We start from the raw sequence: 26798 nt of genomic DNA, 5'->3' as shown, positions 1-26798 counted from the left end.
ATTGCCTGAATGAGCTTATTAAATCCACAAGTGCAATGTTAGTCTCTCAAGACCAACAAAAAAATTGGGGGGGGGGGGTACAGCTGGATAAGCTCCAGCTCCTAATGACGACAAAGCTGGTAGGCTAGTTTTTCTTAACTCTCTATATTCCTCCAGACGATCACACTTAAAATAAACCCACAATAACAAACAATCCCTTCGCTCTATTCTGTGACCACCAGAGGACCATCGTCACTCGCATTCACGCACAGTAGAGGGCGCAACAGACAAATCATTAAGAGTTTTTTTTAACGGCTGTGTTTTTCACTATGCACACTTAATCCTATTTGGAAAATGATATTTAAGAGCCACAAACAACGATTTATGATTTAAAAATTCAAATTTTTCTTTGGGGGGGAAAAACGTTTATGCCTTGTTTTACCACTCTCCCTGAATTTAAATCACGTGAGTTTATGGTATGTTAGAATTATATAGTGTGTGTGTGTGTGTGTGTGTGTATATATATATATATATATATATATATATATATATATATATATATATATATATATATATATATATATATATATATATATATATATATATATATATATATATATATATATATATAAATTTTTAGTTTTATTTTAAACCCGGAAGTGTTAGCGCTCCCTGGGCCGTGATTGGGCCAAACTATAGGTGTGTCAGGAGGTGTGCTCGTTCGTCGCGCTGTAGTGACGTCATTTCCTCCGGAGGGACGAAGGGCGTGTTGACTGAACCCAGGCCGGAGTAGGACGCTGGCGGAGCGGCTACGCTGGTCGAAACGTCCCGTCTTCATCCGCACTGCAAGTCTAACGAGCGTCCCCGGGATTTGTCATCTGGAAATGCTCGGGAGCGAACTCTCTGCGGTAATATAAACCATTCAAAGTTTACTCGTGTTATATAAGTGTGATTATGAGCCGCTAAGAGGATTTCCGCCCTATCTTCTGACAGAAGTTTTTGAACAGTCATGGAAGGGGAAACTTTGTTGTGGTTTGATGACCTTGCCAGACATGCGGGTGATATCCAGCAAGTTCAATCCTTGAATGCATTTTTGAGGGTTTTGACACAAAACTTACAGCAAGCATCAAAAGCCTTCTCACTGTTGCTGCAGGTGCAAAAAAAATGGGGTGGAAAAGTTAGAAAAATAAGGGCAGCTTTACCCAGCTGGGTCTGGATCACATATGGTGTTTAGATTTTTGTTCCTCCACATTTGGTTTGGATCTTTGTTGACATGCATTCTGCAAAGCTCTTGTTTCCTCCTCCTGTGACCTAAATATAGAAACCCTCTCCGGCTGGGAAGTAAAACACAATGAATGCCTGATCAGGTGACACTCAGGCCTTAAAGTGCCACTAATGAGAAGAGATGGATCAAAAAGATAAGATGGTTGTCTAAATGTGCCTTTTGTGATTGGCTGGCGACCAGTCCAGGGTCTACCTTTGCTGGGATAGACTCCAGCAAATGCTTAACGTGAGCCTAATAAAGCAGCGATCAATCGTCGCAAAAATGTATGTGGACATTTGTACTTGCGCCCACTTCAACTTAAAAAAAAAACATTTATTTTGTAAAATTTATTTGAGGGCGTTAATCGTGCTGCAGACCACTCGAGTATTTGTGAAACCTTTCCACAGTGCCAGCTGCAGAAGTTGTCGGCGTGATTCCTTTTTAGTGTCACCGACTTACCTGGTTTGGTTTGCGTGTGTGCGCGCGCGCGCGCGCGTTTAAGTACGTGCGACGGCTCGCTGTCAGGACATGTCCTGCAGAACATGCTGTAACAAACAAGAGTGAGTGCATCGATTGAGGTTTCCAGATTTGTGGATTGTTTTGTTACGGTGGTGTTGTAAATGTTAAAACGTGCGTTTTTAGCGAAACCGTTGCCGTGGCAACGTGCATTTTGCCGAGAAGTCTTATGGAACTTTGCGCACATCAGGCTTGGCAAAATCAACAGTATATTATTAGTTTATTGTGAAATTTAACTAAAAAATTTGACCCATGTACAAAACCGAACCTTGAATCCGCCATTTTGAATTTCCTTTTCAAATTTGGCATCACCATGACAGCAAAAGCTGCTGTAACTTGACCCAGATGATCACTCGCATCTCCAGGTCGGACAAATTCCAATCACGTAAAAAGCGGCACAGACTTGCAAGTCCCTTCCCCATTGTTGTAATCTGGAACCGGGCTCCGTTGGGCACTACATTAACGTCAGAACATCTGCCGCAGTCAATTACTGGAAGTCGGGGGGAGAGCGGTTGCGGAATGGCTCAAACAGATGTCCCGGCACGCTCGCGACAGTACATTTGATGTTGTTTTTTTTATTTTTATTTTTTTTATGGCTGTCTTGTTGGACACAAAACTTATCAAATTTCACTGCTGGCCTCTTTCCGTAGTCTGGTGAGTGAGGTCGTTATCCAGCCATGGCAGGGGATCTCTACTGCCCCCCGTCCCCACTGGGGGACTCCCTCTTGGACAGCCCCCTGTGCGCGGACCTCATGGACGATCTTCGCGATATCTCCCAGTCCATCGGAGACGACACTCTGGAGTTTGATTTCCCAGAGTACCAGAGTCCTGGTTCTGGGTCTGAGAACTCCATCGCACTGGGTGAGTTGTCAGGTGAAAAGAAGTATACATGTACAGGTACACACTATTTATACTTGTGTATATATTTATATGTGCAGTACATACTGTATTTAAATACATTCCTGTACATAAATGTAAATGCATACGGTACTTAACTCATTCACTGCCAAACATTTTCAGACCCTCTTTTAACCTAACGTTTGAAAAAAATTGAAAAAAAAAAATCTAAATAAGTTCCTGGGATTGAATGGCTGGACGGTGAAAAGACGTGTAAATTCGCCAATGGCAGTGATTGAGTTAAGGAGGAAAATGCATGTTGAACACTCAACATTACACGTGTATTTACCATTTATTTTCTTTGATAATCGTGTCATTTACTATGATTAAATTAGTCAAAAATAATATAACTTTAAAAAATTAGAGTGACTGTTTTGTAATTGGTGTTCTCAATTTTCCATACTCATTGAACCTTTTTTGATTTATTTAACTTCCAAATTCATTCTACTTAAATGAATTCACTATGCAAGTGCATCTCTAAAATGTTATTTTAATTCAATTAATTAAAAATGAATTATATATAAAGCAATTTTCTTCAAACAAACAAATTGCCAAATACATGTATTTTTTTTAATAAGCTATATTAGATCTGTTTTTATTATCAATATCACTTATTCACGTATTCATTATTATTATTATTGTTTACGATTTAAAATGATCAAATTTATGTATTTTCCAAGCCCACTTTGTTGTTGTTTTTTTCAACCTCATCGACAAATGATCATCTGTCCTATTTAAAAGTCCGTGGCCATTGAAAGCAAAACTTTGCCCACCCCTGATTTATTGCATCATAACGAACCTGAAAAAAAACAAACAAAAAAAAACCACACAAAACACTGTGGTGAAAGGTTAGCAATCCCTGTTGGAAATCGTGTATAAGGTAATCAATCAAACAGCACCCTCAAGTGTTTCCTCCTGCGTTGTCCGGCAGACACCTTAACCCCGGCTTCCAGTCCGTCGCCGGGGGGCTGCGGCGAGGCGCCCCAGCCCGGCGAGGTCCCGGGCCCCCTCAGCTTGGAATGCCGGGTGTGTTCGGACAAAGCGTCGGGGTTCCACTACGGCGTTCACGCCTGCGAGGGCTGCAAGGTGAGCCTCGATCAGTTTGCGAAAGCATTTGTGGCGGAAGGAATTGAAATGAAATCCAGCGCAAGGATCGGGTCACCTGCCTTTATCGTGCCGGCTACGCAGAGGCGCATGACCTCGAGGCCAGTGGAAAGTTCCGAAGACAGCAAAGCCGGCGTGTGAGGTCGGGGACGCGGCGGCCTTGGGTGACTCGTCACCTCTCCCCCGCTTGGCTTCCGGCCAGCCTCGGTGACGTTGGAGCGCTTGCACACGCGTGGAGCAATGCCACCCCTCTGACGGGAAATTGGCCGGATGTCATCGGGACCAAACGGCCCGCCTGACATTGTTGGCTTTTGTCGGAGGGACGCTCATAAAAGTGTGACGTATACACGAGGTGCGAGTCGCCGGCGCATGCGACCCCGCTTGACTCGCAGGACTCGCTGCTTTCAAGCCAGTTGGGCTCAAATGACATGTGGCCAGATCAGTTGGCCTGGGGCTCAAAGCTAAAGCCCTTCAATGCACAAGCCATCTGTAACAAAGTCAAACCGCTTCTTTCTACTGATTGCACAGCAATCGGAGCGAGCCTAATGAGAGTCACTGCGCCATTTACGAAATGCAGATGTATGCTAACGTCAGTGCGCAGGGAACCGTCACCCCATGAACTCATTCACTGCCATTGACGAATTTACACGTCCTTTCACAGTCCAGCCAATCCCAGGGATTTATTTAAATATTTTTTAGGGCTGTCAAAATTAAAGCATTAACTATGGAGGTTAATTTAAATGTTATAACACACACAAAAAAATTAACTCAGATGTATGAACTTGAACCTGTGGCAGCTGACCTCTGCTCACTTTGCAACCAAACTTAGAGGAGTTTTTTAGTTGAAAAATACGATTAATCGTGATCAATTATGGAAAATTTTGCGATTAATTAGTAAAAAAAAAAAAAATTCAAATCGCTTGACATCACAAATTTTTTTCCCATTTTCCCACAAGAGGGTCGGAAAATGTCTGGCAGTGAATCAGTTAACATCAAATTAAGTATAGTGGGATTGCGTCATTCTGGGATGTTGAGCAACGCCTTTTATTAGTATGTTTTTCTCCTCACTAAATCACAGTGCTGCCTCTGGTTACGTTTGCGCGGCGCACATGCATAGACACGCTTGCTGGAATTGTTTTTGTTTTTTTTCTTCTATGATTGTAATAGTCCAGCATCTGTGATCGTGTTGTCAGAAAGGAATATGTGTGGATCGTATTCTTTGGTACTTGTGTGACATCTGCTGTCTCTTTCTTTGAGGGATTTTGGAAGGTGTCATTCGAATCTGGGGCTCTTGAAAGAGGAAGTAAAAAAAAACAACATTTTTTTTTCAAGAATATGAAACGAGGCAATATGATTAATATAAAATTTGAGTTAAGCAGCAAAATCCACCCATTTTTAGCCATCTCAGGGGCGGCCATTTTGTCACTTCTGTCCACTGAAAATGACATCACAGACCCTCAGGGCTCAGGTAACGACCAATCATGGCTCACCTGTTTTCTGAAGCTGAGCTATGATTGGTCGTTAGCTGAGCCCTGAGGGTGTTTGATGTCATTTTCAGTCGACGGAAGTGACAAAATGGCCGCCCTCGGAGATGGCTAAAAACGGGTGGATTTTGTTGCTAAAATCATATTCCATAAAGAAAATATTAATCAGAATGTTTCAACTAGTGGGCCTGCATAGAACATATTCTTAAAAAAATATGTTTGGGTTGACTTCGGCTTTAAACACCAAAATGTTCAACAAAACCATATACCCGTATTAGCGAAAGTCCATGAATGCTAACGTGTATATGAAACGCACTTGCGCAGGCTAACGGAAATTAGCATAGCTTTGATGGCAATTCTAAATCCTTCCTATAAACACAGAGCAGCATCACATACGACAAAGACAAAAATTAAACATTGTGCCGTATATTTAAACAGCAAAATGGTCAACCAAACGTAGCAGCCATACTCTGCTCAGTGCTGCTTGGCATGTTGTGGCACAACGTGGTACTGCATATCCTTTATCGATCCCTAGAAGAGAAATATCCACCACTAATATTCAACAGTGCGCTAACCTGCTGTGTATTTGATGCATCCTCCAGGGTTTCTTTCGGAGAACAATCCGGCTGAAGCTGGAGTACGACAAATGCGAACGCCACTGCAAAATCCAGAAGAAGAACCGAAACAAGTGCCAGTACTGCCGCTTCCACAAGTGCCTTTCGGTGGGCATGTCGCACAACGGTAAGGCCAGAAATTGTGGTTTGAGGTTGTTGGTTTTTTTTCTCACGACTTCCAATCACAATTTTGCTGCTATCCCAGATTTTTCTTTCCTCGTAAACGGTGTCTATCTAAATCTAGTTGAGCAACAAAATATTTGCATCTGGTCCCTCCCCACCACTGAAGTCGAGTGAATGCGGCTCCATGCGCAAACACAGCAGGAGGTGACCCCCGGGTCAACAGGCTTTACGTTGCCTGCCTTTTTTTTTTCTTTTTCTTTTTTTTTTTTTTTATAGCGCACTGTCCCACTGGAGCTTTCCACTGACAAAACACAGAGCCCCCGTATAGCCGGTGCACATCTGGCCTGCTGCGGTCACCGGGTTCGTCCCGACCGCCTCACGCCGCGGGGCACGGCGCTATCAGAAACCCGAGACGCAAAGACGGCGGCCGTATCGTACGCGGGCTAATTTACGTACGGGAGGCTGAAGGAATGTCTCGGCTCAACAGCCATCCGCTTCGGCCGCATGCCCCAGGCGGAGAAGATGAAGCTGAAAGCGGAGAGCAAGATGGCGGCGAGGAAGAAGGAGGCCAGCCCCACGCTGTCCGACCACAAGGTTCTGATCGGGCGCATCCACGGAGCCTACATGAAGAACTTCAACATGAACAAAGCAAAAGCGAGGCTCATACTCACCGGCAAGACGAGCAAGCCGGTAAGTCGGGGCGGCACGTCGTTCTTTTCACCTCGGGCTGACTTTTTTTTTCTTCCTCCTCAGCCTTTCATCATCCACGACATGGAGACATTCCAGCTAGCGGAGAGGACCCTGGCGGCACACGTGGGGTCCAAGGGGGACGAGGCGGAGCCCGAGCCCGAGCCCGGACTCCCGGCCGGGGTGCTGCTCGCCACCGTGGGGTGCGGCGGGCTCCAGCAGAGGGAGGCCGAAGCGCGCCTCTTCCACTGCTGCCAGAGCACCTCGGTGGAGACGGTCACCGAGCTCACCGAGTTCGCCAAAGCCATTCCCAGCTTCCAGGACTTGGATCTGAATGATCAGGTAGGTTGGGCTTTTTCATTGGAGTTACTTTTTGGTTCAGTTGGACTTTGGTTTTTCAGATGCGGTTGGGTTTGAGAATTACTTTGAGTTTTCTTAAAAATGGCGTGTGTGTGTGTGTGTGTGTGTGGGGTACAGGATGACTGTTCGACCTTACTTAATACCTACTAATGAAGGATATATATATTTTTTTTTAGGGAGTATTGATGATTTACAGGATTAAATGTAATAAAGTAAACAAAGAAACATATATAATAATGATAATAAAGATAAAGTAAAATTCAAGAGACTGTTCGACCTTACCAACTAACAAAGGACAATTTTGTGATGATTGTAGTTAGTTTTAGTTACTCTTGTAAATATTAAAAAAAAGTTTTGTTTTTTTTTAAAGGCATTTTAATTTGATTTATTTTATGAAAATGTTTTTTAAATTTTATTTGTATATGTTTTTGTGACCTGAAATAACATGACTCTTAGTCATTTTAATTTTCCGTTTTTATGTTATTTTCCAAACGACCGTTTTTTTGTTTTTTGGGTTAATTTATTTAGCTTTTGTTTTTATTTATTTGATCATTATTTATTATTCAAATAATTTTTCAAGAGAATTCTGTTGATTAATATGTGAGATGTCTCTCCAGTCTTGGTCTGGCTGCACGGCTGTGAGACCATGCTGATGCAACATTGCAAGTATTTTTTATTTTTTTTTTGCCACGCATGCTGCATTTATCTCACTGACTTTTGGATGATCCTCCTCAAGTGACGTATTTAGGTTTGCACTTGCTTCACAGCTGTGAGACTGTGCGAAGGTGCGAATTTTTTTTTTTTTCCCATTTGTCGCTTTTTTTTTTTTTGTGACACTTCAGGTGACTCAAGTAATTTATTAAGTAGCTGTGTAGTTACTCCTACTTTTTTTTTTTTTTTTTTTGCTATGCATTCTGCAATTTCCCTCCCCCGTCTCTCTTTTAGGTGGCTTTTCTCAAAACAGATTGCACTTGCAGCACGGCTGTGAGATCATTCCTATGTGAAATTGCAAGCAGTGATGCCAGAATTTCTCCAAGCAGTTTCTCATTACAATGATCTACAGTATGTTGCATTTTTTTTTTTTGTCACTCACTTTCAGATGAATCTCAAATGGTGTAGTAAGGTTGGCACTTGCTGCACGGCTGAGAGACCATGCGGATCCGCAAATGCAAGCAGTGACAACATGGCATTGTCTTAAAGCAGATACTCTCTCTAAATTGTTTTGGTATGTATGTTACATTTTTTGCGCTCACATTTAGACGACTGTCCTCAAGTGATGTCCTACGATTGACGTTTGCTGCACGGCTGTGAGACCATATGGCTGTGCAAATGCACGCAGTGAGGCTTTGTAATGCCCTCGACGCAGTTCCTCCTGACTTCTTTTGCTATTCATGTTGCGTTTTATTTTGCTCACTTTTAGGTGACACTCCTCAAGTGACGTTTGCACTTGCTGCACGGCTGTGAGACCAAATGGCTGTGCGAATGCAAGCAGTGATGCCATGTCATTTCCTCAAAGTAGTTACTCCTACTTTTTTTTTTTTTTTGCTATGCATTCTGCATTTTCCCCCCCTCTCACTTTTAGGTGGCTTTTCTCAAATCAGATTTGCACTTGCAGCACGGCCGTGAGACCATGCAAATGTGTGAATGCAAGCAGTGGTGCCATGTAATTTCCTCAAAAAGCACTTTCTGATTTAATTTGTTTTTTTTTCTAAATTCCCTGCAATGTTTTCACTCACTTTCAGGTCCTCAAGTGTTATATTATGGTTTGCACTTGTTGCACGGCCGTGAGACTATACAGGCGTGCATATGAAATTGCTTGGAATCAGTCAGTCTTTATGACATTTATTGCTGATTTGTTTACAGGTCACTCTCCTCAAGTACGGCGTTTACGAGGCCCTCTTCACGCTCCTGGCCTCGTGCATGAACAAAGACGGCCTCCTAGTGGCGCGCGGCGGCGGTTTCATCACCCGCGAGTTCCTCAAGAGCCTGCGGCGGCCCTTCAGCGACATGATGGAGCCCAAGTTCCAGTTCGCCACGCGCTTCAACTCCCTCGAGCTGGACGACAGCGACCTGGCTCTCTTCGTGGCCGCCATCATCTGCTGCGGCGGTGAGTTGACGTCCTGCGGCGGCGATCATTTAGATCCTCACATTTCCTCCCCCCGCCCCCCTCGTCTTTGTAGACCGTCCGGGTCTTGTGGATGCCACTCTGGTGGAGCGGCTCCAGGAAGGCATCGTGCAGGCGCTGCGGCTCCACCTGCAGGCCAACCACCCAGATGACGCCTTCCTCTTCCCGAGACTGTTGCAGAAATTGGCCGACCTCCGGGAACTGGTCACCGAGCACGCTCAGTTGGTGCAGGAAATCGAGACGACGGAGGACACGTCGCTTCACCCCCTCCTCCAGGAGATCTACAGGGACATGTACTAAGACATGGCTCATTTACCTGCTGTCTCCTTTATCAGTGTACTGTAGATTATTATTTCTGGGAGAAGGGCAGTTGGGAAAAGTGGGCCAGAGATAAAAAAAAAAAAAACAACAAAAAAACACGATGTGTAAAATAGTGCCTAAATAGTGTGGCGGCCAAGGTTTAAAACTTTATAGTACAATATTATTTAAAAAAAAAAAAAAAAGAAAAAGAAAATTGATGTCAGTTTTATGCCTTTTAACTCATTTTCACTGCCAGACATTTTCAGACCCTATTTTACCCTAACGTTTGAAAAACTTTTTTAAAAGTATAAGTTGGCTGGACTGTGAAAAGGGGATGGAATGAGTTAATGTGTCGTTGTGCCTTCTACACAAAAGTGACCACTGTGAAATAAGTGATGAAACCTCTGCATCAGTAGTTGGACGTGTGGTTTCTTTGATTTTTGAACCGCACTTAAGGTTGAATTAACCTCTGAATTCCACGATGAGTAATCATTTAAAGCTCTTGTTAAGTTCCGCTTTTTAGCCGTTGTACAGTGTAACTACCCCGCAACTTTCATAAATACGAAATACCGTATGTGCCAGTGTTAAATAACTCTTTTTCAGTCAATAATTGTAAGATTTTGTGCAGATGTTCTCAAAACTAATTTTTAAAACTGTATAAAACAATTTTGTTTTCAAACATTGTCAATTTTATGTTTAAATGTGTGTTGTGCCTGACACACAAAGGTGCTGTGAAATAAACGATGAAACATTTTGTGGTGCAGTTTCTTTGCGTTGGAATCAGATTTAAGGTTTGGTTAACCATTCATTATAAATGGAAATGAATTAAATTCTGGTGGAAATAATTTTAAACTATTGCAAAGTTGCTTGATTGCTCATGAATACAAAATACGGTATGATATGGAAAATAATTTGTTTCGACTAAAAAATGTGGTTGTCATATTTTGTGAAAGGTACGCAGAATGTGATGTGGTTACTTTTTAATTATTGTCCATGTGTGTGATAGAACAAAAGGTGGTTGCCCTTTAATTCATCAAAATAAATTGTAGCGTTAGGGAGGGAAATGGTTATACGTTACCAACCGTATTTAGCATATTTGTGATGAATTACAATACAGGCAAAGCTAATGATGTGAGCTCTGATTCTGATTCCTTGTACCATACAAATATCCTATTTGGCTGTCGAAATTAGGACTATATTGTTTTTTTTTAAAGTTTACTTAAAGCATACCATAAAACATGAATGAAAATAGTTTTTGCAATAATGATGGAGCGTTGTATTCAATTTTAATTCTTGCCATTTCTCTCCGGTGCTCTAGGTGGCGGTAAAGATTCACCCAACAATATGACTGCAGCGATAGCAGCAAATTAATTTTCGTCCTGTTAGTTAGCAAAACAATGGAAGAGAGTCCTCGCGAACACCGTCAAAAGACATTTACATGCCAGTCGTGTGGTCTAAGCTGTCCTTATACTGCCTACGGACAGAAACCACCAAACACCAGAGCCATTGTGTAAGTGGAAAATGAAACAGAACAAGTAGCGGCGTTCAGCGTGTGGCTAGCTATGCTAATGCTGTTAGCTACTACGAGCGGAACATAACCGTCCACTTTTTGCCTTCCGCTACGTATCCAAAATCTGATCTAAATCCATGCACGTGTTGTTGTCCAGGTTGTTGGAGGAATGCTATGTGACGAAAGACCCCTTCAGTCCAGATAAGGAGAAGTTCCTCGTTTTGGGCTCCAAGTGCAGCTTGTGTGGGGTTACTATATGTGTTGGTTCGGTAAGAATTCGGTTAAAATTTCATTTAAATACACCCATTTACATCTCACTTGAGTGGCAACCCTTTGTGACCTAGAAACATACTCCAACTTCCCTTTGTGTGTGTGTGTGTGTTTTTAATAGTTTGCTCTTATGACTTGGTAGTCATGTGCTACATGCACACATGTGTGCTGAGTGAGCATTTGTGAAATCAATTAAATCTGCTTTTGCACAACAAAATGCCTTCCCCGCCCATTCAATGTGACCTGTCACATTTAGCGTAAACAAAAACTCAACCACTGATTCTCTCAACTGGCAGGACTGCAGTCTGTTCTACACCAAGAGGTTCTGCCTTCGCTGCGTCAACAAAAACCTGCAGCAATTTCCCCGCCAGATCCGCACCGAGCTGGCCAAGAAGCTCCCGCGATAGGTTCACAATCTTTTTAAAAAAATATATATTATTCTATTACATAAATGAAATGAAAGTTCGCTCAGAACCTTTCGATTGGTGACGTCACACGGATTCTAATAACAACTGTTCCGCCCTAGTATAAAGTTCAAAAATGGTTACTTTGTGCTCATTTGAAAGATATTTATTTAAAAAAAAAAAAAAAAAACTCAAATAGCAGCTCTTATCACCTCTGTGTGCTCGTCACAAGATGTTTGACCTTCAAGGCTGCAAGGGAACAGTCGAAATTGGGACCCAAAGCCCCGTGGCGATTATATTGACACCTTTTTTTTTTTCTCTTCTCGTTGTAACGCCTCTAATCCACGCCGAGTGGATTTACTCCGATTCAATCAAGTTGTTTATGGGCCGCCGCAATTGGATCAAGCAGCTCTGTCTCGTCAGCTGATGCTTGCGATAACAGTAGCCGTACCTACTCGATGGCGTTTGTTTTTATCTTTTAACTGTAAACAATTGGCCTTTAAAGTCTTTACGGTGTAAGAAATTGCAGTGACTGAGAGTTGCGCGCCAGTTTGGATTAATTATTAACCAAATGAGATACTACATTGTGTTCTGGTGTCGCTACAATGCAAGGAAAATATATTGGTCTATGTTAGGGGTTGTGCGTCTCTCTAATATAAGATTTGATATGCATTATAGATGTCATACAATTAAAGAACAATAAATGTTCAAGTGGAATGATTCAGTGGGTGTCTGATTTGATTCAATCGGGTACGTCTGTCAACTTTTCTTTTCAGCTTTTAGAAAACTACAGTCCCTCTCAAATCTCTTTCATCTGCAAGCAACTAAGGGTGAGCTGTGATGTCATTTTGATGATGGTTTGTATTCCTGTTATTGAGGAGCAAAAGCAAAGCCACCAAATCCTTGAAGCATGAAAGCAATCTGGTTGGACGCTTGTTGGCCGTGCTGTGACTTTGTTTTCGGTTTGTCCAAAAAGTTGATCATAGGGAATTTTTTTAATATACGGCCGTGTGGCTGGAGTCGAAGTCTGAGGCCGTTCTCGGTGTGTTGACTTGGATCCAATTTTCCCTGCTTGCTGCTTTAAGAGCGTCTCACTCCGTGGGCGGCCCGAAGCAAGCGCGCAGACCAATGAAAGGTCTGCTCTGTTTAAATAATAGGGGTGGGCGATACTGGGAATTTTGGTATCGATCCGATATCAAGTAAATGCAGGGTAGTATCGGCCGATACCGATCATTTTTGCTTGGAAATGTCATGATCCCCCTTGGGTTAGTTTACAACTATGCTAGACATAGCACAAAGATGTTTGAAATTATTAACTTATATGTATCTAATTAAATAACTACAATACAAACTTTAATGGCATAAAAAAAACACAATATTAAGGCAACTGTCACAGAACAAAAATCAAGAGAGTCAATCTCTAAAAAGCAGTAATGCAACGAATATACAAATATAACAATGTCAACATGACAACTATAGTACCTTCCATTGCACATTATTTGGAAAATAAAGTCAGAAAGAGCAAATAGTGTAAACAATACAATGCAAAAACATTTAACAGTATAAAAAATAAAGTACTTCTATTACAACAACTGCTCTAGAACAAAAGTCGAGAGGGTCAAACCCAAAAAAGCAACAATCCGGCTGCTCTTTCACTCTCCCGTCGCCCTCTCTGCCAGGGTGGGGCATAAAGTCACTTGGGCCTTGTCTACTCGTAGTAACCGTATACCCTGCGTTGGAACACACATAAAAAAACACATCCACACAAAACTGCAAAAGTGCCTTTTCTAACGCACGCCAAGCCTCTAGGCGGCAGTAGTTAGCCAAATACCGTTCATTCAGAAGGAACATCCGTCGTTTGACGTCACTTCTACGAAACCAAAATCACGGCGCCAAACTCGTTCGGGTGAACCGACTAGAGGTCAGAATTGCTTTTAAACCTTTCAACAAGAAGCAGTGGTTGTTTGTGATCAAATAAGTAAGGAAAAAGCGCATCGAGAATGGCTAATGGTTGGTTAGAATGGCTAAGCAACGCAGTGCCGCGAGAATCCATGTTGACTCTAATGTAAACACAAGTGACGTTGGAGCAATTTATCACACCGTGACGACGTAGATCTCCGGATGTAGAAGCGGCGCTTTGAGGAAATTGGTGGAGAAGCGAAGTATCGCTTTCAGGACAATAGTATCGACCCGATCCAAGTACTTGCTTAGTATCGAAAATATCGATATTTGCGTCGATCCGCCCACCCCTATTAAATAGTCCTTCATGTCAACTTGCCTTCTTCACTTTCTTGCTCACTCTAACGCCATGTTGGCTCTTACGACCTGACTTCTGCGTATGTGTGTGCGTGCGTTTGCACAACTTGACAGGAGTGCTTTTTAAACCCCCCCCAAGCCCTTTTTTTGTGGATTGTTTTTCCTTTTTTTCTTTCTTTTTTTTGTTTTTTTTGCATGGCGCACTGGAGTACGCGCGTTGCATTCCCGTTGTGACTTCGCAAGGAATACTACAAGCCAAGGGATTTGAGATTGTTGTTGTCATATGTGCAACAAAATGTCAGACGTGCGCCTTTCCAACGCCAGTCCGCCGCTGGAGAGGGTCGACGCGCGGCAGCAGGACCGCGTCCGAGCCCCGGTGTGCAGGAACCTCTTCGGCACACCTGATCCCGACGAGATCCGGGCCCGTTTGACGGACACCTTGGAGAGTGACAGGCGCTCGTTCGTGGACCGCTACAACTTCGACCCGCTCCAAGAGAGACCGCTACCGGGTGGGGACGTGGAGTGGACGGAGGAGCGCGAGGCGCCGGAGTTCTACTCCCGGCCGCCGCACAGGAGGCGGGAGCCGCGGGTGGAGGACTCCGGGGAGTCTCTTCGGAGCCAAAACAGAGACTCTTCGAAGAAAAGACCGTCGGATGCTGCAGGTGACAACAACAATCACACGCCCTCTCGAAGCATCTTCACGGATTTCGCATTTCCTGCTATTATTTATTAAAACGTTGTTGTTTTTTTCGCGAGGACGTGCAGTTCGGCACAGTGATCCCCTTAAGCCCTTCCTCTTATTCCCCCTCCCTCCCTCCTGACGACTCGTTCTCTACCGCCAGGTTTGTCGAGCGAGTGCCCGACGAAGCGGTCGCATTCCGGGGGAGACGACGGCGACGAGCCGCCCCGGGGCGCTGGCGGTCCGGCGGGGGAGGTCCAGTGAGAGATTTCTGGGAGCAGGTCATTGAACGCACCACAAGCTCTTTATTATCACCCTTCACTACACGTAGCCGGGTTTTTTTTTTAACAACTGCATATACCCCCGCATGCGTTGAGGCCACACATTAAAAAAACGCATCCACACGAACCGCGGAAGTGCGTTTTCATACGCATGCCAAGCCTCTCGGTGGCAGTAGTTAGCCAAATACTGTCCATTCAGATGGAACTTCCGTCCTATGACGTCACTTCTACGAAACCAAAAACACGGCGCCAAACTCGTTCGGGGGAACCGACAAGAGGTCAGAATTGCTTTTAAAGCTTTCAGCGAGAATCAGTGGTCGTTTGCGGACAAATAAGTAAGCAAAAAGCGCATCGAGAATGGCTATAACCAACGCAGCGCCGCGAGAATCCATGTTTACTCGCATGAAAACACAAGTCGCGCGAGTGACGTCAAAGTGTTGTCGTCGCACGGTGATGACGTAAATCTCTGGGTGTAGCCGTCCACAGTAAAACGCGGATCCGGAGGTATCCGCAAATCTCCACTGCGGCCGGAGTTTCGCGTTTTCACTGAAAAAACTCCGGGGACGTGTGGATGATAGGGCTAACCGCGGGCTTATATCCGGCGTTTTCAAAAACCCCGGCTACGTGTAGACAGGGCTTGATGACAGTAGTTAGAATTTCTCACGTTTTTCTTTTTTTTTTGCAGGCATCATCGAGGAGAACCCTCAGCAGACCCCATAGGAAGGCAATAGAGGCTGCACAAGCACTGAAATATGTACACTATCAAGTTTTGGCACTCTTATTAATATTATTTTGTATTCTTAAATCGCCTCAGACGCAGCAGACGATGTAGCAAGAAGTGTGCAAATTGATCATCCCTCCTGACCCTCCCTCCATTTTGTGTTCTTACTACCTATGGTTTTTTTTCTTGTATATGTAGCACATAAAAAGCATTCTGCTTTTCATGCCTGTGTTTTCGAGAATGTGTGAATTTTGACACGGGCGGAGTTGCAGTGCAATTTCCACCCTAAACAAATGTTTTTGGTTCAAGTGGTCATTAATGTGTAATTATTATTCAGGTATTCCACTTTGTTTGGGGGTGGGGTAAATGCAGATTTCAACGAGTCAGGATTGTATGGAAACTTGTCTTCTGTTTTTTATTATGGCTTTATGTATCCCGGTGTTTTAGCTCGTTACACTGGCAATGTTCCATCGTAACTGGGAATAGCCACAAAGATAACGTTTACATGGTCTCCTGGTGTGCCCCCATTTTATTTCACGGTTAAAAAAAAAATATCAGGGTTTTGCCAAAGTGTGTGCCTTTTTTGGCTGAGCAATATTTGACCAAATTTCACAGTATTTGCAGATAATCCTAAGAATTAAAAAGATGTTATATTTGACCAGCTGATACTGCAGCAGTTGTGTTGAACTGTGGTGTCCAGATAAAAATGTTTTTGGGAAGAAAAAAAAAAAATCACTGGGCTACTTATGCAAAGATGTGAAATTCATGTGGAACATGTAATTGCACTATTGTTAATTCAAGTTTTTGTGTAGTAGGCAGAAAAACAAAGTTGCACTGCCTCAGCGAGAGTATAAACTCTGAAGTGTACCTGTGTGCCTTTTGTTTTGAAAAACACTGAAAAATTATACTAACTTATTTATGTTTTTTTTTTTGTGTGTGTCGGTGTTTGTATGGCTTTTCCACAGCAACATTTTTGTAAATGTTTTAATCATTGTTTCTTAAAAGATGAATAAACCGTTGCAAACCTGAGCCTATAATGTTTTTAATGTATGATTTGTCCTTCCAAAGTCAATTTAGGATGCAGTTCTTTGACAGGCAACTATAAGCAGTCTAACCACTCATCAAAGCTCACTGATATGCACTGGGAGCTTTATTTGCCATACGGTGTAACCTCAAATGCACTTGGCAGCAACTGCGCGATAGTAAGTGAGCTCAAATGGCCCTGGAAAAAAAAAAAATCCAGCACAGTCCTCAAGCGGGGAGAGAAAAGCTGCAGTGAAGGCATGTGAGATGCAGAAGGAGGGAAAGAGAAGTGGCTTGCCGAGCAGCCAATAAGAGCGCAGAGCAGAAAAGCAGACCACTTAGCGGCAGCCAATCAGGAGCCAGGGGGCGGGAGCTCAGTACGGTACAGGCTGTTCTTTTCATAAAACACCCACACACGTATACTGCAATTAGTTTCATTGGCTTCCTCTTTCCTGTTGATATCAGCGTGTAAGGAGGCACACACGCGGGAAAAAAAATGCGCGTGTACGTGTGTGTATGAGCTATTCCTGTATCTCACTCCGGCCGTGGGTGCATAAGTGTGTGCTGAGCTCATTGACACATTAGTAAGTTTAATTAAAAAAAAACCAAACTTTGACAGCACAACAGCGCGTTACCATCGGCTGAATACAAATCTACGACGTCAAAAGGGTAAACAAGTGTTTTTAATCATTTAAACTGGGAAATGTTATTTATTTTTATTTTATTTTTTTACATTTTTGTCCCCCCTACTGCCATTTTAATTAAATTCACCTGGAGTAGGTAATCACCTTCTTACAAGCTTGACGAACTATTCTTCGTCAAGTATTTAAAACTCAGATGTGTCCGTTTAGTCTTTAGTCTATTTATTTATGTATATATATTTTTTTGTAATATTCTTCATAAGTGTGTTGATTTGACTCATTTTTCATAATGATGTTAGGAGCTGAAGTAACAAGCCCTGACTGAAAAAAGCCTGGCTTCTCTCAATATGGTATGCCATGCTGCATTTAATGGCTACTGGTTCATGCTAACGTTCTGTTTTAAGTACTCTCACCAACCGCAATGTCGTATCTAAATGAGTCATTAAGATATTAACTTAACAGTGTTTACTTGGTGGTAAAACAGAGTGTCCCTGAAGTTTAGACACAGTTGAATATGGAGCTGTTTGAGTTCGTTTAAAGTACCTCAACATCACTAATGTTGCTGTTTAACATGTTGTCATCACTGAACCAAAATAGCAGCAGAGTAGAAGTAGTCAACTAAAAAGAAAAAACAGACTAACCCCGGTAAAACAATTCTTCCACTCGAGAGGCAAACGGTGCATAATTAACCCGTGTTTCCACTTTTTGAAGTGTTTTTATTTTGTAGTGTACCACAAAGATTACATAAGATTTTTTTCTAATGTAAAATATGCAGTACCAATGTTGCATTCGTGTACCTAATCTAGTGACTTTTAGGCTATGACATCAGCACATTGATGTCTTGTACATCGCCGTCTTTTTCATTATTATTATTTTTTTTTTTTAGTCATTATTTTTATCTTCCGGCCATGTCAGGAAAATCTTTCACATTAGCCGAGTTAATGTACGGTAATTGTTGCTCCAGATAACGAACGAGGGCCATAAACGCTGAAGGCTATGAATAGATATTCACCAGAAGGCCTATAAAAGAATGAGCTCACTTCTTGGCCACCTTTGCCAAAGAGGAAGGCAGAGTGCGGATAGTCCTTTAGATTTTATTTTCGTGTGGAAATACAACTTCCCCAAGCAAGATGGTATTAATTAAGCCCTTTTTCGGCGTCATTTTTGCCTTGTGGTCACGCGATCGTGACGGCGGAGGTCTATTTAATTTTAGTCAGCGTGGCGCGAAAAGGCACCGTTTGGCCAGATCTTTTTGTGGTGCAGGATGTAAACAAACAAATCTGCCAATGTGACCTCTTGCGCAGTTTGGGCTCTGGCAAGCTCGCACTCTGGCCGACGTAACCTTTCCAGAAATGAAAGAAACGGACACATTAAATGTGAAAGTGCTATTTAGGGGTCGACTTACTGGATTTTACACTCTTTAAATAGAATAGAAAGTACACAGATGGGTCAAAACAGAGATTGGGAATTTTTCAAGAGCTTGTCTATGGAATAAGATTGCTGTCAACAAGGCATATGCGTGATTAACGATTCGTATCCGTAATGGTAATAATTTGTGAGTACAAATTAAAATTGCGAGGGTTTGATTTTTTTTTTCTTGAGAGTACGAATCAAAATTGTGAGGGTTTGATTTTTTTTTTTCTTGTGAGTACGAATCAAAATTGTGAGGGTTTGACTTCTTTTCTTGTGAGTACGAATACAAACTGTGAGCGCCATTGTTTTGTGAGTTGCGATTAGTTGACTATGAATTTTGATTCGTACTCACAAGAAAAAAAAATCAAACCCGCACAATTTTGATTCGTGTTCTCAAGAAAAGAAGTCAAACCCTCACAATTTTGATTTGTACTCACAAATTATTACTATTACGGATTGGAATCGTTAATCACGCATATGCCTTTTTGACAGCGATCTTACTCCATACTTGTCATCATGGAAACTGAACCTAAACACAAAAGCAGTCTACAAACTTACTGATACTTCACGTCTTAACTGGTTTTTAAAAACTTTAATTACAATATGTGGTCGACTCGATGACCAACACGACACAAAACCTTTGTTGTAGTACCGAAACTGACCTGTGAGAGGCAGCGTAGTGCACTTCCAAATGTGACAGATATCACAATCACACCCCGCATATAAGAATTTGCTATCGTAATAATTGAACAGGTTTACCATTTACGATTATGAGCGGATCAGGAAACACTCTTAACACCCCACACTGGGGTCCGACGGATATGGACTTTTTGGGGCCGATGCCCGTTCCGATATTTAGCAAAAAAAAAAAATCTGAAAACCGATTCATCAGCCGATTAATTGAAAAAAAGAGCTAATGAATACAAATCACACCACAAGGATAATCTTTTAGAGACCTCCGAGTCCTTTCACCAGCCATCCCCTCCCGGTTGTAGTTTATGTTTTTCATTAGGCCTCGAGAGCGGAAGATTTGAGAGGCGGCGCCAATCAAGCGCCGCTCACACTAATAACCCCAGGCCACGACTTTTCCCCAAATGCGTGTTTGCACTCGTCGCCTGGATACTCGCGGCGGTGTGTCACCTCAACAACATATTAACCAACTCGGGGAAGGAAAAAAAAAAAAAAAAAAAAAAAAAAAGGTTTTTGGTACGGGCTGATCTTTGAACAGTTGACCCCCCCCAACCGCCCCCGAGTTAGCGGGCTTAAAATCCCATGACTAATGTTTGACCCGAGGGCAGACGTGCGGCTGCAGGAAGTATCAGCGTCGGCGGTGGGGTCGCACCCAGGTCAAAGTGTTTATATATATATATATTTTTTTTTGGATTCATTTTTCCCTCCCCACATGACTGTATTTATTTGTTGCTCTGTTAATTGTTGCTAATTAGGGCAACGAATGTGGCGTCAGCTAAACGTCAGCAGCCATGTAATTGAGACCAGGGCTGTTGCTGTGCAGCTCAACCAAAAGTTTGATTTCGATGATGGCACGCACGCCTTGATTTTTTTTTTTTTTTTTTCTCATCCTCCATACAAACACACAAGTGTTTTTGCGAAAACTGGTAAATCCCCCATCGTGGCTTTGCTATACCGCCCACGGTGTCTACACACTCCGCTTCTCACACACAGAGCTTCACATGAGAAGTACAGTACACACTTTTTCGTTTGGGGTGATTTATTACAGCACATTTTTTTTTTTTCTCGCCAGTACCGCAAGGATAAAGCACCTGTATGCTGTTTTGCAGTTTGGTGAACGCGATGTTGTGACAGATTAAAAAAAAAAAAAAAAAAAAATTCAAAAATTAAGATTGTCCTCACATCCGTCTAAAAACATGACTTCATTTTATGATGGCTGCCCATTATGATAACGTGATAAGCAGTATTGTGTCGTAAAATGTCCGGGTCAATTATTAACCTTGTTTTAATTCACATGACAGATGGAGAGGAAGAGCTGTGGAGAGCAGAAGAGTGAAGTTCATCACGTCAGTGTCAAAGTAATTTCAAACAGTTTGCATCACTTGCCTGTTTAAAAATGTATCACTGTGGCTTCTTCACCTTATTACCGCTCTCAAATAAGTCGGCGGCGAAACCATGAATTGCACTTTAACGTCCTGTGAATGTATGCGTTCGTGTACTGCCATCCTAACCCGGTGGACCCGATTTCACAGCGCGGTCGTGCCCTTCAACGCGCCAGAGCGTATGCTAATGTCCCCACCACAAACCAAAACACACTCCAGAACAAATAACCAGCTGGTGATTAGATTTCACCGTTAAAACCCCGACATGTAAAATGAATAAAGTATCCATTGGTGAGGATAGAAGCGGATCTCAATACAACTGGGTCAACTTGGCCTTAAAATGTGTGTTTTTATGGTCACATTTTATGGAGAAAGTGGAAATTATATACGTATATATGTACGTATATATGCACGTATATATGTACGTATATACGTACATATGTACGTATATACTGTATCTGTAATCACTTTGTTTTAATTGAATTTTTTTTAATTGCTGACCTTCTTGTTTCCAATGATGTCATATTACCTGGTCGCTTGTTACTAGGCAGATTTCATAGGGCACAATCATACCTGCCCGATAGGCCAAAAAATGTAGTATTCAACCAGCAAACAGAAAGTCACAGAGGGAACTCACAAATTGATTTTGAGTTCATTTCTATACCTTACTGCTCTGTATTGATTATAAAAGTTCATCCGGTTTGCCCAAGAGAGACCGTGTGGAATGAGGGCACTGCAGTTTGGCCCGAGTCCAGTTTCCAGAACGACTGCGGGTTCTTACGTGCTTTCTTTTGTCGCCTCGTGCGCGCTATCTGACAGCTGTTATAAGAAACACTGACAAGATTGCAGCTCCATAAAGCTAAATGAGGTCAACACAGAGTGCAAATAAGGACACTAAACTGATTGATATCGAGCAGGACATTCTTTGTTTGTTGCTGCCAAATGTATATAAAGAAAGGAATGTTTTCCACACGTAGCCGCCACATGTGGCTAATACGTGCGAGCCGTCCACAGCGCATTCCAAAATATTACTGGAGGCTTGTGCGCAAAAAAACAAACCAAAAAAAAAAAAAGCGGCAGTTTCGCGGACAGTTTGTATTTGGAGTCGGCCTCGCGGCGGCATTTTGTGATGTTACTATAAAAACACTGAAGGTATACATTCGCTCACTAAGGAGCATATAAACATACACTGTGAAATTTGGCTGTATTGTAAGATTTTGAGTCATTGAGCAGAGAAATTGGTATGGTCTCGTTCTCTTATGTAATTAATTGTAGCCACTAGGTACGCAAACCAAAAATATGACTTTTTTTTTTTTGTATTATTTGTAGGATTTATTTACACGTGAGTGACTGTAGATCTGCTTCCCCTCCCTCCCAAAAATGGTATGATCCATTTGTTGTGTTTTAAGTTAGCATCCACGAACCAAGAAGGGGCCAGACTGGACATACATAAATAAATGAACATCGTTAGCTAACTTAATGTTAGCTTACCACCGCTAGTTAGAACAAATTATCGCTTCACAGGTGGTTAGGATACAGGGACTGTCGAAACTTTTCAATCACTTTATTGAACAGTCGTGACCAAAAAAAAAAACGACTTGCTGATGGCCTCAACTGACACTGAACAGCCGAGTTGCTAACGGTTAGCCCGTTCTAGCCAATTGTGTAATAATTGCATCAATACATGGTGACTGTATCGTCACATTATTTTATAGTTTGCCGTAAATGAATCTATTGTAAATAATGCGAGTAAATAACCTCGTCGCTTGTTGCACAACACCCACCGGCTATAGTCATGATTTCACAAAGGTTACATCATGTTTGGTTCAAATACAAACTTGTGTCCTGTTTTCTGCTTTCACTCTATTTTGGGAGCCAAACAAACGCTCATTGACTTTTGTTCCCTGTTTGGGGCTCAACAAGTGCATATGCAAAACACATCTTAGGAACTGATTTTGCGACGAACAACCAAACTGGTCCAACGAGCCATTCAGCAGTAGTGTAACTGTTTCCCCTCCAAAAAAAAAAAAAAGTGGATGGGCAGACACAGGTGCAGTGAGACTAGCTCAGTACATTTCCAAACAAACTCAAAGGAACTTTTCCAAGCCTTGGAAGATGGAATTCTCCCTTTTTTTTTCTTCTCCATTTGTCCAATTCGTAGTGAAAACACACTGCCGCAAGAAGGGCCTTTACATTATACGCTCACATGTCGCAAATAAATAAAAGCACGTGTGTAATGAAGTGGGCGTGTGTGTTTGTCAATATGGGTGTGTTCACTTACATGATATGCCTTTTTTTTTTTTTTTTTTTTTTTTTTAAAGCGCAGATGAAACAGCATTAACATGTCTGCACTACAGTGAATGCACCTAGTGGCTGGCACACTTTGTGCTGCATTATGTCTGACGTTGATATTCTTGCATGCGTGCAAACAGCATGTGGTCGACACTAGTTCCTAACTCAGCAGAATGTCAACGAATGAGTATAAATCAGCATCCAGTCGAGCAAAAAAAAAAAAAAAGAAGATAAAAAGGCTCTAATCTTAACTGCTCCTGACTCATTAATGATAATAATACCCTTCTGGAGGTTATTTTCGGCCAACGGCGGTTAAAGTCAGAGACATTTTTAGCCCGCTCTGTACTCTTTTATTTATTTTTTTTCCTTTCCAGTTTCTGAGGGAAAATAGATGCGAGCCGAGAGACCTCAGACCACAGCACGGAACGATGTCAGGCCTGTGTAAAGAGAAGAGAAAGAAAAAAAAAAAAAAAAGGCCGAAATCAACTAAGTACAGGGCGCTCCCCTTTCCAGTCACATATGTGCATAACACATGTAAAGAGGAGCGTGATGATGTCAAGTGGCGCTTTAATCACATGTGTACATAGGTCAGATAAATAGATACGTTGATATCTTTTAATTAAATAAACACAAATTTGGGACTTTAAAAAAAACAAAAAACAATTGGTTATGATCCACTTTAAAACTGCCTTAATTAATCACAGCATTGATTCAAGCACAGCTACTGTGATAGCTGTTGACTAGTAAAAGTCAATTTGTTTTAATTACTTGGCCCATTTCTACCACTAAATTCTGCCATTAGGTAGCTATAGCTATAGTGTAGCTATAGCTAGTGAAAACACAGCTAACATAGCTAGCTATAGCTATAGTGTAGCTATAGTTAGCTATAACGATTGTCTAGCTATAGTTAGCAATAGCGATTGTGTAGCTATAGCTAGCTAACTGCATGCTGTAGCTATACGTATGAAGCTGTAGCTACACCCCGAAAATAATCATTAACTTTCCCTTAAGTGTCTCTGTTAGACCGACACAACACCAAGCGAGAAGGTGTAGTGTCAACTCCTGTTAGCTCGGGGGTTAGCTGGTGGCTGGCGCCTCTTGTCGGGACATTGAAGAGTTCAAACTTTTATATAAAAGCTATTTACCGATAGTTCCTTTTGTGGGTGACATGCTGCGGTAGGAATAAAGATAAAATCTTCACGTGTGTGTTTTTCATGGCAAGAAAGTCTCACAGAAGTCCCTTAGCTGTAAAATACCTCATATAAATATATAATAAGGTAACCAATAGGGGTAATTATTGAACTTCAATGTATCTGTAATTGTATTAGCCATATCTGGCGATTGATTGAGACGAGCTCATACCAAGACAGAACTTGAATCAGCAATTTGAAGCCGGCAATCTGATCACAGTGACATTTGTCACACATAAACAACACCCAGGCCACAAACTGCCACATTCTTGCCTCGATGACACACGCCAAACAGTCGCAAGGTGGAAGTGACACCTCGTAGGCCGACCAGCACACACTTCTTGAAAAAAAAACATTGAAAAATGACATCATCATCATCAGTCAACATGCTAAATTATGATCAGATTTTTTTTAAAGAGAAATTTCAACTTGAAAACAATAAGAGAAAGTTGGGTATGGAAATGACTTTGAGAGGAAATGCATGAATCATTTACATGGCCGGAATAACGCGACAGACATGAAACTCCTGCACGGTGACTGTAAAAGCATTTTCCTACGTGGGCAAGGGTGTGGTGAATTTTTTTTTGGCTTCCTGATTTATTTATTTCTATTTTTTTTAGCCATGTCCTTGTCAGCTGGCGGCGCACACCCTCGGAAAAACACACCTCTGGCAGTCTTGGCAGTTACTTCAGTCGTCTTTCTTTCTTCAGTTTCTACCTTCACTTTCTGTTTTTAAAGTGTAAAAAAAAAAAGGTAGCATATTTATCAGCATATATGGTTAGAGACACCATATGGCATTACTGTTACAAAGACAATGGTCCTAGAAAGAAGCCGTGTGGTACACCACCACTACTGTATCTGATGTGCGCAAAGATTCTAGATTATATTTATCGTATATGTACTATTTGAGGTTAAAATGTAATATTCCCATTTGGTCCGATGATGTTATTGTCTGCTTTGTGCTCGCCCTGGGTGCTCTTCCTTGAATATTACCGGTCCATAACAGTTAGAGTGTGGTTCATATGGGTGTGCTCATGGTGGCGGGCAATTAGAAAACCCAACGATCAACATTTCATTTAACATAATAGATTGGCTGTCATTTGATTTGCAAAATTCTTCCTCCTTGTTGTGCAACTAGCTCGCCCACAAATAAGCAGGGTGCTCATGCCCTCTTGTTAATTACCTTTTGTTTGCGTTTGAAAGCCATTTCTAGTCAAAATTAGCACTTTTCTCGCGCTTCAGCCTTTGTTGAAGCAAAATGGTCATATTTTGACCTTAAATGAAATGCTAGATCAGACACTTGATCATCTTGGGTTACTTGGGTTGTACAGTTCATTGCACCTGAGGCCTTTAATGGCCTCATTTAGGTTATCAACATGATGATCACAGGTTCTTGCTGCTTTTTTTTTATTTTTATCCCTAGAACATCCCGAGGCCTGCTCTCCTCTTGACTACAAACTGCACTTTGTTTTCACTGGGCTAAAAATAATAATACAGAAATAAACCGAGAAGGGGGTTTTCATTTATACCTCTAGACTGGGTGACTTTTTTTTTTTTTTTTTTTTAATGCTATGTGTAAAAATAAACAAGCACGCTGTTTTGTGTACATACGTGCCGTCATTTTGGTGCGAGTCAAAGGCGAAGATTAGAGGGTGAGTTCAATGACATGTTGTTAGCGGGGGTGCTTCACGTTCTTTGCTCGCCACCACTTCACTCAGTCACAATAAACGGCGTCTCACACACTTATGCATGCATGAGGGCTTTTGTCGAGCTGTGGCGTGCGAGCCGGCTTATGTACTCAATCACGCCAAAACACCGCTGACAGACCGGGCACGCACACGCACTTTGGACGTCACGCATACTCCACAAATATGCAGCAACCTTTTCCCAGGAGGGCCAAATTCACACTTTAAGACGCCTTGATGGTGCAGCCAGGGTGGCCCGGCACCTGCTGTGCAAAGTGAACGTCAACAAAAAGAGGAAATTCTGCACATTTTTCCGGTGTGCTCTGTTTGTTTTCCGCCACTGTGCTCAGGGCTATTATTAGTTGGGGAAATAATATTTGGCACTACAACACAAGGGGGATCATCTACTGAATGTTCAAAAGTGCACTTTATTTATATCAAGATTAGGGCTGTCAAAGTTAAAGCATTAACTATGCAAGATTAATTTGAATTTGATAACGCACTAAAAAAGATTAACTCAGTTAACTCAATTTTATTTACTTCAGGTAGCAGCTGATTTCTGCTCACTGTACAGTCAAACTTAGGGGAGAGTCACTGTCGCAAAGGCGGACTTTTACGTAATTTTACTTTAAAAAGTTGCTCGACGGCTCATTGGAGTATTCCAAAATAATTTGCACACTTTGCAAAGCCAAATTCAAATGCCATATTAGTTGTACGTCATCGGTGTATCATTCAACTGTTGCATTTTACAAGAAAAGAACGATATTCAAGGAACAAAGAAAGCTACCAGAACAGAAAATTCGTCAAAAAATTGAGTTGAAAAATACGATTAATCGCGATCAATTATGGGGAATTTTGCGATTAATTCGTTTTTTAAAAAAAAATCATTTGACATCACTAATCAAGAC

At 42.0% G+C, this 26798-nt stretch overlaps 4 protein-coding genes across 5 annotated transcripts in view; all 4 read left to right on the top strand.

The window, feature by feature from the left end:
• Positions 1-678: 678 nt before the first annotated feature.
• pparaa (peroxisome proliferator-activated receptor alpha a) lies at positions 679-9598 on the top strand. Of its 2 annotated transcripts, XM_086022349.1 has the most exons (8): positions 679-887; positions 2410-2620; positions 3588-3742; positions 5847-5985; positions 6469-6671; positions 6735-7010; positions 8892-9135; positions 9209-9598. In XM_086022349.1, the coding sequence occupies exons 2-8, from the start codon at positions 2437-2439 to the stop codon at positions 9451-9453; spliced, it is 1446 nt and encodes a 481-aa protein (XP_085878475.1). In that variant the 5' UTR covers positions 679-887; positions 2410-2436; the 3' UTR covers positions 9454-9598. The 2 variants fall into 2 exon arrangements, with proteins under 2 accessions (XP_085878475.1, XP_085878474.1); XM_086022348.1 differs by having other exon boundaries at positions 6469-7010.
• Positions 9599-10788: 1190 nt separating this feature from the next.
• cdpf1 (cysteine rich DPF motif domain containing 1) lies at positions 10789-12361 on the top strand. Its single transcript, XM_086022491.1, has 3 exons — positions 10789-10963; positions 11121-11232; positions 11530-12361. The coding sequence occupies exons 1-3, from the start codon at positions 10851-10853 to the stop codon at positions 11638-11640; spliced, it is 336 nt and encodes a 111-aa protein (XP_085878617.1). The 5' UTR covers positions 10789-10850; the 3' UTR covers positions 11641-12361.
• A 987-nt stretch (positions 12362-13348) lies between these two features.
• On the top strand, positions 13349-16603 carry LOC147126767 (cyclin-dependent kinase inhibitor 1B-like). The gene is made up of 3 exons (XM_086023069.1): positions 13349-14555; positions 14736-14853; positions 15539-16603. The coding sequence occupies exons 1-2, from the start codon at positions 14177-14179 to the stop codon at positions 14834-14836; spliced, it is 480 nt and encodes a 159-aa protein (XP_085879195.1). The 5' UTR covers positions 13349-14176; the 3' UTR covers positions 14837-14853; positions 15539-16603.
• A 457-nt stretch (positions 16604-17060) lies between these two features.
• The window catches only part of slc37a3 (solute carrier family 37 member 3), a 47925-nt gene continuing 38187 nt past the window's right edge, over positions 17061-26798 (top strand). Inside the window, exons 1-2 of the mRNA XM_086021839.1 lie at positions 17061-17266; positions 20643-20699. The gene's annotated coding sequence lies outside the window, so the exon portion shown is untranslated. The remainder of the gene's footprint in view (positions 17267-20642; positions 20700-26798) is intronic.

Source organism: Filicampus tigris, chromosome 22 (genome assembly GCF_054856515.1).
Source record: "Filicampus tigris isolate MCC_2025a chromosome 22, RoL_Ftig_1.0, whole genome shotgun sequence".
Taxonomy (NCBI): Eukaryota; Metazoa; Chordata; class Actinopteri; order Syngnathiformes; family Syngnathidae; genus Filicampus; species Filicampus tigris.
The sequence above is the reverse complement of the archived record's forward strand: the minus strand, read 5'-3'. Positions and strand labels throughout refer to the sequence as shown.

Bases quoted from the DNA above. Each gene is read 5' to 3' on its own strand.
- pparaa (XM_086022348.1), top strand. From the start codon at position 2,437: ATGGCAGGGGATCTCTACTGCCCCCCGTCCCCACTGGGGGACTCCCTC. The intron at 2,621-3,587 runs GTGAGTTGTCAG...GTTGTCCGGCAG, and splicing joins TGAGAACTCCATCGCACTGG to ACACCTTAACCCCGGCTTCC. The intron at 5,986-6,468 runs GTAAGGCCAGAA...TCGGCTCAACAG, and splicing joins GGTGGGCATGTCGCACAACG to CCATCCGCTTCGGCCGCATG.
- cdpf1 (XM_086022491.1), top strand. From the start codon at position 10,851: ATGGAAGAGAGTCCTCGCGAACACCGTCAAAAGACATTTACATGCCAG. The intron at 10,964-11,120 runs GTAAGTGGAAAA...GTTGTTGTCCAG, and splicing joins CCAAACACCAGAGCCATTGT to GTTGTTGGAGGAATGCTATG. The intron at 11,233-11,529 runs GTAAGAATTCGG...CTCAACTGGCAG, and splicing joins TTACTATATGTGTTGGTTCG to GACTGCAGTCTGTTCTACAC.
- LOC147126767 (XM_086023069.1), top strand. From the start codon at position 14,177: ATGTGCAACAAAATGTCAGACGTGCGCCTTTCCAACGCCAGTCCGCCG. The intron at 14,556-14,735 runs GTGACAACAACA...CTCTACCGCCAG, and splicing joins AAGACCGTCGGATGCTGCAG to GTTTGTCGAGCGAGTGCCCG.